Below are 15,798 nucleotides of genomic sequence, written 5' to 3' on the forward strand. Positions count from 1 at the left end.
GATGAATACAAGTCATAAATATCTACCTTACCTAATATTAAGGTCTGTTCCTGCGCACTCAGCCTACATAGTGTTATTCAGGTTACACGTGCTGGCTGGCTCGCTCTGTACCATTTTCTTTAGAATCCCTCGTAACATCAGGGACTCTGGCTCAAAGAGTAGCAACTGCTTCCTTCCATACATCGCATTGAGAGAAAACATCTCCCAAGGATTCTTAAAGAAATAGCTCAGTTTCCCTTACGGGTGAAACTGAAAAATGCTCCGTCACAAAAACTCAGTCCAACACTACCCCATCTGTCCGCAGGTCTCTGAGATTAAAGGGACCCGCGCCATAACACAGCTGACGGAGCAGAGTTGAAACCTTACTTTTTATCTTTCCCGCCAGTCTCTGAACGACCAACCGCACTGATAGTCCGTCAGGCTCCGCGCCACTTCCGTTCGCGCACTTTAATTGCGTCACCGCATCAGCTCTCGCGGTATCATCCGATGTTGGGGGGGGCGCCCTTCAATAAAGATCTCGCGAAATTTGTCCTGCAGCTCTAAGCTCGCCTCTCGCTCTTCCCCGACCCCACCCCCAACCGGCCCTTCCTTTCCCCGTCTCAGTCACAAAACTCCCCCCTCCCCTTTCTAGAGCTCGCAGCCCTCCTCCAGTTTCCGATTTCAGGCCGGAACCGGAAGTCCAGTGGGCGGGGCCCGGCGGCGGAAAACGCAGCGGAGCCGGGGCCGGGACTCGGCTGTGGCCGCTGCCCCTGTCCCCCGCCACGGATCGCCGTGGCTTCAGGCTGAAGGTCGGTCCGGAGGCGGGTGGGCACGGGTCTCCCCCGGAGTGTCCGGGTGGCAGCCTCCCCGGGCCCCCCGGGCTCCGCGAGGGATCATGTCTACAGCCTCCGCCGCTTCCTCCTCTTCCTCGTCTTCGGCCGGTGAGATGATCGAAGCCCCCTCCCAAGTCCTCAACTTTGAAGAGATCGATTACAAGGAGATCGAAGTGGAAGAGGTGAGTGAGGCTCGGCATGGAGGCACCCGAACCGGCCTTGCCTGGTTCCAGCTCTTCAGGGGGCTCCTCGGGCCCCTGCGGTTCTCAGGGCCCCGCCGGGTCCACCCGGGAGTCCCTACCCAGGCCAGGTGGAGAGAGGACTTTGCCTTCAAATGCCCTGGGGAAGCTTGCTTTCTTCTTCACTGCTGCCCTCCTCTTCTGGGTCCGGGGTCTGGAGTTCGATCACCTCAAACAGCAGGACGGACTGGTGAGATGGTGTGGTCCACCGGTTCCTAAATACATAGGTAGCAGATTCATCAAAGACCACGGCCGTTTTGGAGTTTCGGTTCCCCGAGACTTGGTGCTCTTAAGGGCCGAGGGTTGTATTACGTCTGACGTATATAGCTCCGTACCTAGTACGAACGCTTGGTCAAGGAATCTGTCATCCTGTCGTATACAGCGTTTCCCCAGCTACCGAATGATTCTCATTTTGGCCTATTCGATAGAGCAGTAGACCTAATAATAAACGTTCTGTCCTCAGTTGGACTAGCCTGGACAAATTTTAGCATCAGTAATGTAGACTACGGTGAAACGATGTCTCAAGGTGGCATATTCCGAAGAGCTAACTCAATGATTTCAGTGACAACCACAGTTTAACACCAAACCAGAAATCGCTGTGTGAAAACCCAAATCCGTCCTTTATTCTGTAAGAAGTTATTTTAGAGAAAGGCAGTTAGGTGCTTTTAACATGTCGTTTCTTTTCAAATATATAAAGTAGATTGGATCGGGGCGCCCGGGTGGCGCAGCGGTTTGGGGCCTGCCTGCAGCCCAGGGCGTGATCCTGGGGCCCCGGGATCGAGTCCCGCGTCGGGCTCCCTGCATGGGGCCTGCTTCTCCCTCTGCCTGTGTCTCTGCCTCTCTCTCTCTGTGTCTCTCGTGAATAAATACATAAAATCTTTTAAAAAATAAATAAAGTAGATCGGACCACACAATTTAGAAAAGTGAAAACAATGTATATTTTAAAGACACACTTTAGAAAGTGTTAAAACTTTAGTTGAAAATAGTATCTATCAGTTACCATGTAGTCTTCATTTTTAAAATTTATTAAGTACTTCGCAGTACATAGTCCTTAAAGAACACTGTGTGTTCTGTGTCACAGACTTCAAGGAGTTACCTCTACTTTAAAAATCCAAAATTATTTTTAGGCAGTGGCAGGGTAAAGTGGTGAGATAATTTTCACTCAACAAATAATCTTTTTTTTTTTTTTCCTATGGCATGTTTTGGAAGAATAATGGATTCTTTAAGCATGTCTTTTTATTGCATAAAGTAATCATGGAGAACAGCCTCATTTTACAAGAGAGCGTAAGCAAGGCCTTTGGAGTTAGAAGAATGTTCAGTATATCAGGTATACCATTTATTAGCTGTGTGATTTGAAGCAAGTTTCATAAACACTTTGAGCATTATAGCTTTATCTCTTAACTATAAATATAAAACAGGGATAATAATTTTTATTTAATTTTATCTGTATAACATCCTGTTAGGCAATATAATCAAAACCCAACAGGGTACCTGACACTTACTACTAGGAAACTGAGTTCCTGAGAGGAACAGTGACCCTCTTTAAGGTCACATGGCTAAAAGAAGGACCCATATTTTGAAAAGAGGGAGGAATTTATTTGTGTGTGTGTGGGGGGGTGATTTCTATTGAGGCTATGATAAATTCCTTTTTCAGAAGTGGATAGTTGATCCAGCTTTCATGGCTAACTTTCTTTTTTAAGAATAAAAATTCAATGAGTCAGTATAAAAGAATTGCAGTTTTTAAATAAGCATTTACGTCTACTCTGTGGCAAACTGTGCTGGTAGACTACAAATTGTTATATAATAATAACTTGTACTTCATGGTCTACCAACTGCTTTCACAGATTTAAACATCATTTGATTCTTACAGCCTTTATATTGTCACACTACTTTCTAAAGCATTTTACATTATTGCTTCTTGGAAGAATGGAAGTTACTGAGGAGACATCATTTCATATTACTGCTCTTCCCAGAGAGCCATTTAACTTCTGATAAGGTTTTAAGTTTCTAAAGATTCTTCTTTTGACTTAGATATTGTTTGAACCTTTTCTTTATTATATTTAGGACATTCCTGAGGAGTACATTTTTGTTTTCAGATGAAAATTTCTAATATTAGCTTGTTATCTTATTTATTTTTAAAAATATTTTATTTATTTATTCATGAGAGAGAGAGAGGCAGAGACACAGGCAGAGGGAGAAGCAGGCTCCATGCAGGGAGCCGGACGTGGAACTCGATCTCTGGTCTCCAGGATCACACGCTGGGTTGAAGGCAGCGCTAAACCGCTGAGCCACTTGGCCTACCCCTGGTTATCTAATTTAATTTTCATTTTTTAATACTCAGTTTATTTTCACTTTAAAGATTGAATTTGGACCTTTCTAAAATTAAAACTATTACATAGTTCCCATTACATTCATTTGCACATGTTAAAACAGTGTTATATAATCCATAGTGTACTATAGGCACTCAGTGAATAACTATTTCTCAATTTAGATTTTGCTTCTAGATTAAAATCATAAATAAGAGACTGAAGAAAGATGACCAGAAAAAAAAAAAAGTATTTTACATTGCTTTCAGTATTTTATATAGTACAAATATATTGCCTATAAATAAAATCCTGTTCTGTATTTCTCAAATAACAATGCGATTGAAGGGGATCCCTGGGTGGCTCAGCGGTTTGGCGCGATCCAGGGTGTGGTCCTGGAGTCCCGGGATCGAGTCCCACATCAGGCTCCCTGCATGGAGCCTGCTTCTCCCTCTGCCTGTGTCTCTGCCTCTCTCTCTCTCTCAGTCTGTGTCTCTCATGAATAAATAAATAAAATATTTTTTAAAAAAAAGCAATGCAATTGAAGCAGAATTATATTGATTCAGTTAGAAACTATGTAAGAAAAATACTCCAGCCACAGGCCAAATATGCAGTCATTTAGTAGATGCATATTTTTAAGGCATCAGCTGATTATAATCCTTACATTCCTAATCTTGTGACTCAGTAATATCAGGGTGGCACTTCCTAAATTCAGTTCTGATACCAAATTATAGGAGGTCTCAGCCTCAGAAACTTACATAGGTAGGTACCTTGTCCTTTTTTTAAGCCATCTAGTTGTTACCATTCTGGATCTGAGTGAAGAGAATATCAGAATAAATTAGAGGTATGCACATTGAAGACTAAGTTGCAAGAAGTGGTAAAGACAATGTGGTGTGGTAAAAAGTGTACTGGGCTGGGTATTTTTAAAAATTGGATGTCATACTGATTTTGCCAAAATATATTTCAGTAACCTTGAGCAGGTAACCTCAATTTTCTGGGTCTCTGACTTCTCAGGTAAAATGAAGAATTGAACGTGGTATTTAAAGTGTCTTCCAGTTCTAAAGTGAAAACACATTTGTTATTTCCAGTATTTTGGTATGTTTCCACAGTAAGCTTTACATGATCTCTTGTGGAATATAGTTGGTGACAACCAACCCTGATTAGACAGGACAGATATCCCCATTTTATATTGACAAATGGTCATAGGGTTTGATTTACTAGAAGCCTGATGTCTAAGTAAGTGGTAGAGCTGGAAATTGAATTTGAGATTTCTCACTCGTGTCAATTGTTCTTTCTACTATATTTACAGTGTTACTTTAGTTCTTTATGAAGCACTCTGACCAAACCTTATTCTGAAAGTGGAGAAACAATACTGATTTCCTTTCCTACAGTGATTGGTCCTATGCATTTAATGAACATTCTTTTCTGTATACAGTACTGCTTTTATTCTGAAAGTGGAGAAACAATACTGATTTCCTTTCCTACAGTGATTGGTCCTATGCATTTAATGAACATTCTTTTCTGTATACAGTACTGCTAAGGTACTGTGGAAGATGAATAGAAGAATTCTAGATTCTCTCCTTGAAATTTTTGACTTATTGTCAGGCTAGAATAAACACAGAACAGTTAATAATTAACATTTTCAGAACCACAAATTTAAAACTGTGGCTATAAACTGAGCACTGAAGGCATAATTTGAAAGTAGAGTTAATCACAGAAGACTTAGGTGAATAGAAAGTAATCTGAAACTCAGTTTTGAATAAAGTAAGCATTATAGACTGGGAAAGGCACAAACGTGAATTGTCTTTGCAGTTGTTCCTCTGCCTAAAATTCTCTTCCCCCAAGAACTTCACATGGCTGACTGCTTTCCCATTCAGGTGCCACTTCAAATGTTTATTCCTTAGGGATACTTTGCCTAAGCAACCTAGATCTTTGTCAGTTTTATTATCCTTTGTGGCACTTAACCAGTAAGCAAAATTGTGTATCCCCCCAGCAAAATATAAGGTGCCTTATTCACACTTGTAACACCAATGTGTAGCACCTATTTTTTCTGTAAATATTTGTTGAAGGAGTAGTTGAAGTTATCACAGCATAATCATGAGGATTTAGTGCTCATCCAGTTCTTTATTGTATGTGATACAAACCAGAGGTTGTGATGAGTTTGTGATTTGGCTAAGGCAGCATTTACACTTAGAAGTGAAATCTGATTCTCTATCCAAATGTTGATTCCATTATACTCCATTATACCTAGCAAATACTTTGGTTTAGCAGGGGTTTTAAAAACGCCGTGAAGGGTCAGATGCTGTAAGTAAACCACTAGTGAGTTATTACTAAAATCCTAAGAAGACCCTATTTGGTATAGTTGCTTTTTAAAAGGGAGACCCACAGTGTTGACCTCAAGTATAATATAATAAGCAAGGCACATATAATCACTACAGTACTTACATGTTCTTAAACTTTGTTATAGAGACCCAAAGGTTTTGTTTTAAAGGGAAATATAGAAAGAACTTTTGGTAGTGATGTTTATTTTGTAGTTTAGATGTTTATAGACAACTGATAATGGGAAAAAACTTTGTTTATAGCGACCTGAAAAAACGGAGTCTCTAGATTTGTTAGTATTTAATTGTGGGTATCAAAAATTACTAATAAACTCTTCCATGTGAAACTTTTTTTTTTTAAGATTTTATTTATTTATTCATGAGAGACATACAGAGAGAGAGAGAGAGAGAGAGAGAGGCAGACACAGGCAGAGGGAGAAGCAGGCTCCATGCAGAGAACCTGACGTGGGACTCGATCTCAGGTCTCCAGGATCACACCCAGGGCCAAAGGCAGGCGCTAAACCACTAAGCCACCCGGGCTGCCCTCTTCCATGTGAAACTTTATGATCATTGGTTTCATTTGAAATCTGGAATTGTTATCACAGTGAAGATAGGTACATGATAACTTTTATATTGTGTGTGTTTAGCTTAAAAGATGACATGGGCATATAATTTGAAAGAAAGGCCTACTAACTGTGTCAGATGTCTGTGGCAGGTTTTAAAAAACTGCATGAAAATTCAAAAATAAGTTTGAATAATCAAAGCTTTACTTCTATGTTTTCAAGACTGTCTTGTCAGCAGATGGCAGTTCTACTCTGCCACAGTTTATTAATAGATATTGAAGTTCTGAGTTCTGAAATAGTTGGAAGCTCTAAGTTCTAACACATTAATGTAAGATCTGTGCTTGTTCTGTCATGTTCCGTATTTCTAGCCAGAGCAGTGGCAGCATAGCCAGGGTCCATTCACATAGTCCATAGAACAGGGCCAAGTTGATGTGACAACTAAAATCACTGAACTAAAAATAACATGAATTGGGGACAATTAAGAATAATATTTCATAGTAAATTAAGAGCACAAAGACATCCTTTTCCATTTAGTATAGTTTAAGTGGGTTTTTTGTTTGTCCATTTGTTTTTAGTAACATGACTTGGATAAAGGAATAGTCTTCCATCCTAAAGAAATTCGTTTTTAAAGGAGTTGCTTTCTTTAAACACATAACAGAATGAATCCTGATTTTGATATTTGTGCTTTTTAATATCAATTGCTTGATAATAGTCTTTGCACTCTCATTCTTCTTTTCTTTTTTTTTTTTAAATGACATTTAAGGGACGCCTGGGTGGCTCAGTGGTTGAGCATCTGCCTTTGGCTCAGGGTGTGATCCTGGAGTCCTAGAATTGAGTCCCACATCAGGCTTCCTGAGTGGAGCCTGCTTCTCCCTCTGCCCATGTCTCTGCCTCTCTGTGTGCGTGTCTCATGAATAAATAAATAAAGAATTTTTAAAAAATTACATTTAAAAATTACATTTAAATCTGCTTTACTATATGAAACTAAAGTTGTGGACCCAAAACCAAGAAGACTACACCATGGGGGTGGGGGGGGGTAGATGCATGTCATAAGAGAATTAATCTAACAACATTTTAATTTAGAATGAATTCATAAATTTAGGAGGAAATATTTCTAAGTTGACTTCCCTTTTAAAGCCAAAGTCCTCTTTGCATTCCTTTTGTTTTTCTGTTTTTACAGATGAGGGATTGTGAAAAATATCTAGTATTTATTTCTGAGTTTGCCATTTTGTATGGACGTGTGTGATGGGGAGAGATACTTGTAATTTGGATATGTGCCCTTTTTTACACCCTTGCTGAAAATTGATCTTTGGAGAAAGCTGTCATTCAAAATAATTGTTAATGATAATGTGTCAGAGAAACTTATGTTCAGATAGGAATTCTATCCAAAAAGCATATTTGATTTGTGAACTTGAATTAAAAATTTAGTAGTAAGTAAAAAGTGACTTTCTTTCCTTGTTTTGTAGTTTGAATGTTGGATTTTTCATTGTTTACCTTAGTTGCAAATGTGTCTCAATTTGCCATGTGTGCCACTCATTTCTACTCATCTACTGTGTATAAGGAAAAATATTGGATTGTTCACAAAAATTCCCTTTTTCTCCTTTCTTCCCGCCCAAGTTGGCATCTTAGTGCTCTGGAAAACTTTCATAAATAATATCAACAACAGGAGAGGACTCCCTGGTCTATGTGATAGCTTCCACCAGAGTATCTTGTTTCTCTGTTAATTATGTTTTTAATATAACCTAGTATTATCATTCTCAAACCAGAATCACCTAAAGAGCTTGTTAAAACATAGATTGCTAGACCCTACCCTCAGACTCAGTACTTCTGAGTTGGAACCTGAGAATTTATATTTCTCACAAATTTCCAGGTGATACTGATGCTTTGGATCCAGAAACCACAATTTGAGAGCCATTGAATTAATGCTTTTGCTGGTTTTGCATTTGGTTTCTTTTTGGAAGTCTTCCCTTGGGTTCTTATGACACTAATCTGATTTGCCTGCTACATTATTGACCGTTCCTTCCTAGTTTTTGCTGTTTTATTCTCCTCTCTTTTCAAGATGTTAAAGTTCTTCAGAACTCAGTTCTGGGGCCCAAGTATTTAGAGACTACTTTTTTGGTAATCTCATCCAGTTGATTCACTAGAAACAACTAAATGCTGTTATTTAGTTGCTAAATGTGTTATTTTACAAAAATCTGCCTACTCTCTTTGTTTTCCTTCATTAAGCTGTTGCCTAATCTAGACATTATCCTTAATTCATCTATTTTCTTTCTGCCCATCCTGCCTGCATGCAGACCATCAACAAGCTCTTTTTTTTTTTTTTTAAAGATTTTATTTATTTATTTGAGGCAGAGAGAGAGAGAGAAAAGTAGGGAGGGAGGGACAGAAGGAGAGAGAAGAGCAGACTCCCCACTGAGCAGGGAGCCCAGTGGGGGGCTCAATCCCAAAATCCTGAAATGACCAGAATCAGACACATAACAGATTGCCACCCAGGCACCCCTGCAAACTCTTTTAAACTTATAATAAAACATACCCCAAATCTGCCTGTTTTTCTGCTCTACCATCAACCTTGTCCTAAGCTATTCTCTCTTGCTTAAACTGTTGAAATAGCCTCTTTGGTCTCTCTATATAGTCTAGCTTCCCTACAATCCATTTTTCATGTAAGAGCTAGAATGATTTTTTTTTTTTTTTAATATGCTTCCCATTGCACTTAGAGTGAAATCCAAAATCCTTTTCATGATGCAGAGAGCCATTCAGGATCCAGACTCTGCCTGTCTCTCCAGCCTTATCTGGCATCACTCTTCCCTTTTTCCACTGTGCACCACCCACATCAAACACTCCAAATATTTCTTTAGGTCATCACTAAAATGTCACCTTTCTCAGTGCAGCTTTACAGGACTTCCCTGTTTAAAATTGGCGGTGTGGTGGGGGCGGGGGTAGTGCATTTGTGTGTGTACACACAAGAGTTTGCTCCTTTACTTCTTAGCATGCTTGTTATTTACTAAAATGTGTTTTCTTGTATGTCTTGCTTCATTTGTCTCTCCACAAGAATATAAGCAGTAGGAAAAAGGATTATGGTTTATTTCGTTCACTTCTATATCTTGAGGGTCTAGAATACCACCTAGTCTGTAGACAGCGTTCAAATATTGTTGAATAGGGAATGGGGTTTTTTTCCCCCTCTTAGGGCCATCACATTACTTGTTTATTCTTCTTTGGTTGGTTCCTTGTATTATTCAAGTATCAAGGTAGTAACCTCATCAGATGGCCTTACCATACTATCCATCCCAAAATTTCCATTAGTCTCTTTGTTCTATCATCTTCCTTTTTTGTTTTCTACATGACTTTTTTTTTTTTTTGCAATCTGGTATTTTTCTCATTCATCGTTTTGTCTGTTGTCTGCTCCCCAGCCCCAAATGAAAGCACATTCCATGTAGATCAAGGCCTTTGTCTTATTTATTGCTCTATCTCTGGTATCCTAAATGGTAGCTAGATATAGTAGACCAAAAACTACTATTTTAAGGAGTAAACAAATGAAGTTCATTATTTTCTTGACATGAACCTCACCTTTACCGCTTTGAAAGGAGAAATGATTTATTTCTCCCTTGCTTACTGACTAGGTCTTACCCTTTGGTAAGATTCTAGCTGATTCTCCAAAATTTACAGATGCTTCATTAGACAGTATGATTGATTAAATCTTTGGTCATTGGCAAGTGATCTGACCTCCAGCTCCTCTCCTTTCTTCTCCTCTCCTGTCCTTAAAGGTCAGGAGGATGATTTCACTGATTCTCCAAAATGTAGCCAAGCTCTACACTTAGCTCCCTGTACTTGAGTTGTCTGCCATCTCACTGCCTGTGATATAGGTTCCAGCAATTTGCCCTGCAACAGCCTCCTTCCAACAGTTCAGAAGACTCTAATTTTCAGTTGCCTCACTTTTCTCTTGGCAAGAGGTTTTTGTATCATTTCCATGTTCTTTTGGGGCTGAGAGAACCTGAGTAGGGCCTCCCTTTGTTTATCTCCCTTGCATTCTTAATCATCTGCAGCTTCCCTTGTGGGCTAAGCTGTGTGAGGCTACCCTCTCTTAGGGATCTCTTTGAGAAATGGGAAGGGTAAGTCCTTTTTGCCCTCAAATCCCTAACCTATCCTGAATCCCTGAACCTATCACTGAAGGGGATGGGGTGTTTCTTTAGGCACCCTCATAGACTCACCTTTGGCTCACTTCAGCTGGTATTTAAAAAATTATTTTAACAGTGTTATTTTGTCTTGAGTTGTTTCTCTACCTCACAAGGGTCAATTCTGTATCTTTTTTCCTGTTAAAGTCTCTATAGTTATGCTATTTGGAAAATGGGAGGTTTTTTTTGATATTGCAATCTGAATGACCAGATGTATATTTCGTATATATATTTGACTTTTGTCCACAGTTTCTGACTCAGAGTTCCTAAGTGAAGAGAGATACCCTCAGTTGTTCCTAAGTGAAGAGAGATACAAAAACCCTCAGTAGTTCCTAAGTGAAGAGAGATACAAAAATCTTTCTCCTCCTCCCCTTCTTTCTCCTGTATGTCGCATATGTGTGTTTTGTTATGGTAATGAGGTTACTTTTGATGCCTACCAAAGGATGGGGCTCCTGCTAGGAGAACCTACTTTGTGATGAGAAGTTTGGAACTTCAGTTTCAGCCTCCTGACCTTCAAGGACAGGAGAGGAGAAGAAAGGAGAGGAGCCAGAGGTCAGATCACTTGGCAATAACCAAAGAATTAATCAATCATACTTGTCTAATGAAGCATCTATAAAAACCCAAAAGGATAGTGTTTGGAGAACTTTCAGCTTGGTGAATAGGTAGAGGTAGGTGCAAGGAGAGTAGCTTGCCTGGAGAGGTCATCAAAGATCTGCACACTTTCTGCATACCTTACCCTCTGGTTCTCTTCCATCTGGTGGTTCCTGGGTTATATCCTTTTATAATAAACTGGTGATCTAGTAAGTAAATTGTTTGAGTTTTGTGAGCCACTCTAGCAAATTAATTGAACCCAAGCAGGGAGTCATTGGACCTCCACAGTCTGAAGCCATTGGTCAGAAGCACAAGTGACACCTGGGCTTGTGACTGGCATCCGAAGTTGTGGGAGAAGAGGCAGTCTTATAGAAATGAGATCTTAACCTGTAAGATCTGATGCTACACTATCCAAATAGATAGTGTCAGAATTGAACTGAATTATAAGACACCAAGCTGGTATCTGAGCATTGCTTGTTGGTGTGGAGAAAATTTCTTTTTATTTTTTTTAAGATTTTATTTATTTATTTGACAGCATGTGCACAAGCGGGGGAGTAGCAGGGAGAGGGAGAAGAAAGGAGAGGGGCTCCCTACTGAGCAAGGAACCCGATGTGGGGCTTGGTCCCAGGACCCAGGATCATGACCTGAGCTGAAGGCAGATGCTTAACCTACTGAGGCACCCAGACACCCCCAGAAATTTAATTCTTTAAGCATTAACTCTGTGTTTCTAACCTCTCCTTTGAATTCGTAGCAATTTTTTTTATCATGCATTTCAGTTTCGGTGTACAACCTTAGGCATCTTATACTTTCTTTACTATCATTTTGTATCTGTTGTTTCACTATATATGTGAAATATCTTATGGCTCTAACATGAGTGGATGCTTTTTAAAGCCATGGGCTTTTACCTTACATGAATATGCTTGTTTTATAGTTCAAAGTATTCCCAAAAATTGCTTTCTTAAGCAAATGGAAGAAAATTTATTGTGTCCTCACTTGTCTGCATTTTGTTCCCATGATTTTAAATTGAAAACTCAGACTCAGCCATTATCTCGGCACTAGATGGCACTTGTGCATCACAACTAGTCATACAACACCTAACAGTTTTTCTGACAAGTGAATGATCCACAAATGTAATGTTTGGAATCCCTGCATGGACATTCCTGAGAATAGGAAAATGAAACAGGAGGAGACCTACTAAGTACCAGTTGCTTTGAGGTATTTTTAAATACATGGTTGAAGAATATTTTAAATTCATAGTCATTATTTCATAGTTTTATCAATAGTCTGGTCTCCATCCCTACCTTCTTAGCCTAATGTTGCCATAAAGTTGAAATTTGTCTCAGGACCTGTTTGCTATTTATCATGGTTAATTGTGAGAGAAATGATTAGTACAGCTCTCTTACACTTATTCATACCCAACTCTACACAGTTTTTCTTTTGTAGGACTTAAGAAAACGTGTGGCTTTGGCTCACTTAAGAACCCTGTAGATATCACTGAGAACACTGTTGAAAAACACAGAAGTGCAAAGATGTTAATCTCCCCAGCATTAATAGCTAATAGGTAGACAGAACCTATATTCAAACTCAAGTCTGTTGAGTTTTAGAGCCTGTGTGTACTCTTTCCCATACTCTGATGTTGCCAGGGTTAGCCAATAACCATTCATGTTAAAATAGCTGGATGACTAGTTCAAATGACTGATGTGGTTTCTTTCTCTTATGAGAGATACAACTCAGTGCTCAAGAACAACCCAATTAAAAAATGGGTCAAAGACATGAACAGACATTTTTCCAAAGAAGACATACAGATGGCCAAACAGACACATGGAAAGATGCTCAACATTATTCATCATCAGAGAATGCAATTCAAAACTGTAATGAGATCACCTCACATCATCTGTCAGAGTGGCTAAAATCAAAAACAAGAAACAAGTATTGGGGAGTATATGGAGAAAAAGGAACCCTCATGCATTGTTGGTGGGAATGCGAACTGTTATAACCACTGTGGAAAACAGTATGGAAGTTCCTTAAGAAGTTAAAAATAGAACTATCCTATGATCCAGTAATTGTACTACTATTTACCAAAAAAATGAAAACACTAATTCCAAGGGATCCATGGGCCTCCTTACATTTATTGCAGCATTATTTACAGTAGCCAAGATATGGAAGCAGCCCAAGTGTCCATCGACTGATGAATGGATAAAGATGATGTCATGTACACACACACACACACACACACTGAAATATTATTCAGCCATAAAAAAGAATGAAATCTTGCCATTTGCAGCAACCTAGGTGGAGCTAGAGTATTATGCCAAACAAAATAAGTCAAAGACAAATACCATATGGTTTCACATATTGATATGTGAAACCTAAGAAACAAAACAAATGAACCAAGGGAAAATAAAAAGATAAACAGACTCTTAACTCTAGGGAACAAACTGATGGTTAGTAGAGGGGAGGTGGGAGATGGGATTGGTGAAGTAGATAATGGGGATTAAAGAGTGATGAGCACTGAATAATGTATAGTTTTTGAATCACTATATTATATACCTGAAAGTAATATACTGTGTAAACTATTCTGGAATTAAAATTAAAAACTTAATAAAAAATACTTAGAGATAGGGCGGCCTAGGTGGTTTAGCGGTTTAGCACCGCCTTCAGCCCAGGGCACGATCCCATGGTCCCGGGATCAAGTCCCACATCAGTCTCTCTGCATGGAGCCTGCTTCTCCATCTGCCTATGTCTCTGCCTCTCGCTCTCGCTCTCACTCTTTCTCTCTCTCTAATGAACAAATAAATAAAATCTTTTAAAAAATACTTAGAGATAATAAAATAAAATTAAAATAAAATAAAATGGAGGAGAATTAAATGTGTTAATGCATGATTAGCACATAGACTAGTACTTGGCACATGGTAAACATTCAATAAATGGCACATGGTTAACCATTTGGGTGATTTTATGCATTATTTAACATGAAAAATGTCTATACTACTTTGTGTAATGTATGAAGTAGAATTTGAGCTGTGGGGCACCTGGGTATCTCAGTTGAGCATCTGCTTTGGGCTCAGGTCATGATCCCAGGGTCCTGGGATTGAGTCCTGCATTAGGCTCTCCATAGGGAGTCTGCTTCTCCCTCTGCCTATGTCTTTGCATTTCTCTGTGTCTCTCTCATGAACAAATAAATAAAATCTTAAAAAAAAAAAAAAAAAAAAGAATTTGCACTATGGCTAGAGTGGCCATACATCCCAGTTTACAGCTACTGTCCTGGTAATTAGCACTTCCTTCTTATGCTAGAAAGCATTCCGATGAAAATAATAAGTTATCTGATCACCTTAGCCATAGCTAGCTTTGTTACAAAAGAGCTTTGTGCCCAGGGATTTGTTCTTGTAAGTTTATCTGAAGTGAAAACTCCTCCTCCAAGGAAAGATAACTGTTACCTTTCTGACATAGAATAGAAATATATGTGTACATATATTAGGATTCCTAACATTCTGGTGTTAAAGTCTCTGGCATCAAACTGCACTAAGTCTTTACTAATGTAGCCTTGGGCAGTTTACTTCTTTAATACTAGGTGCTTTACAGTAAAATAAGAATAGCATTAGTACCTGTCTCTTGTAGTTGTGTAAATGAGGTAATGTATGTAAAGCACTACACAGAAAGTACATCATAAACGAGAGATGTACAGAGAGGTAGATATTTCACTTAAGCAAAAAGCTTTGTGACACAAAGTACTTAGATACATTGGAAGCTGAAAAATTGGAGTAGATGGCACTTAACTAAGGTCCTTTACAATGATAAACATCTAATGATTTTGTTTTACAAGTATCAAAAGCTATTCTTTTGTTGATTTTATATCATGGCAAATTTCAAACATTGGTAAAAGTAGAAAGTATAGTGTGAGAAAGCAGTGAACCCATAAGGTACCCATCACTTAGCTGTCAACAGTAGATGGCCAATCTTCATTTTATAACTTGCAAAAACAACTTTAATGAGATATTTTACATATCATAAAATTCACCCATTTGGACTGTTTAGTCATTTGTACAAATTTGCCAAGTTATACAACCATCACCATAAATATGTTTTCAGATATTTTCATCCCCTTGACATTGAGTTATACCCATTTACAGTTAATCCCAGTTTTGTTTTTTTTTTTTAAGATTTTATTTATTCATGAGAGACACACAGAGAGAGGCAGAGACACAGTGGGAGAAGCAGGCTCCATGCACGGAGCCCATGTGGGACTTGATCCCAGGTCTCCAGGATCACACCCTGGGCTGAAGTGGTGCTAAACCACTGAGCCACCAGGGCTGCCCTTAATCCCAGTTTTTACTCCATTCCAAGCAACTACTCATCTCCTATCTGTGGATTTCTGGATATTTCATATCAATGGAATCATACAGCATGTGATTTCTTGTGTCTAGTTAGCATAGTGTGTTTGAGGCTCATCCATATTGTAACATGTATCAATTAGTTCATTTTTTTCTCTTGATGAATGTATTCCATTGTATAGGTAATACATGTTTTGTCTGCCTTCACGATGGCCAGTCTTATAGCATCTATATTTTTATACTTTTCCCTCCATTTCATACCCCTACTGAATTATTCAAAAGCTATTTTTAATTTCATGAATATGATAGCTTAAAACATTGATAGTAAGTTCTTTTTATATTTGTTTTCCCAAACATCATCTTTCTATCCTCTGCCATTCATCTTGCCTGTTTTAATTTGTTTTCTTGCTCCAGGGAGTCTTTGTTGTTTGATGTTTTGGTTTTATCTGATAGTGAAGAGCTGTCTATTCTA

At 38.9% G+C, this 15,798-nt stretch overlaps 1 protein-coding gene across 4 annotated transcripts in view; it reads left to right on the forward strand.

Moving 5' to 3' along the window:
- Positions 1-661: 661 nt before the first annotated feature.
- The window catches only part of MAP3K7 (mitogen-activated protein kinase kinase kinase 7), a 76,594-nt gene continuing 61,457 nt past the window's right edge, over positions 662-15,798 (forward strand). For 3 of the 4 annotated variants that reach the window (XR_013383019.1, XR_013383021.1, XM_077903058.1), the window contains exon 1: positions 662-994. Coding sequence is in view for 2 of the 4 variants with exons in the window: in XM_077903058.1 (XP_077759184.1) it covers positions 875-994 (120 nt within the window). In the remaining 2 variants the exon portion in view is untranslated. The remainder of the gene's footprint in view (positions 995-15,798) is intronic. The other variant, XM_077903059.1, reaches the window with a different exon arrangement.

This window comes from Canis aureus, chromosome 7 (assembly GCF_053574225.1).
Source record: "Canis aureus isolate CA01 chromosome 7, VMU_Caureus_v.1.0, whole genome shotgun sequence".
Classification (NCBI taxonomy): Eukaryota; Metazoa; Chordata; class Mammalia; order Carnivora; family Canidae; genus Canis; species Canis aureus.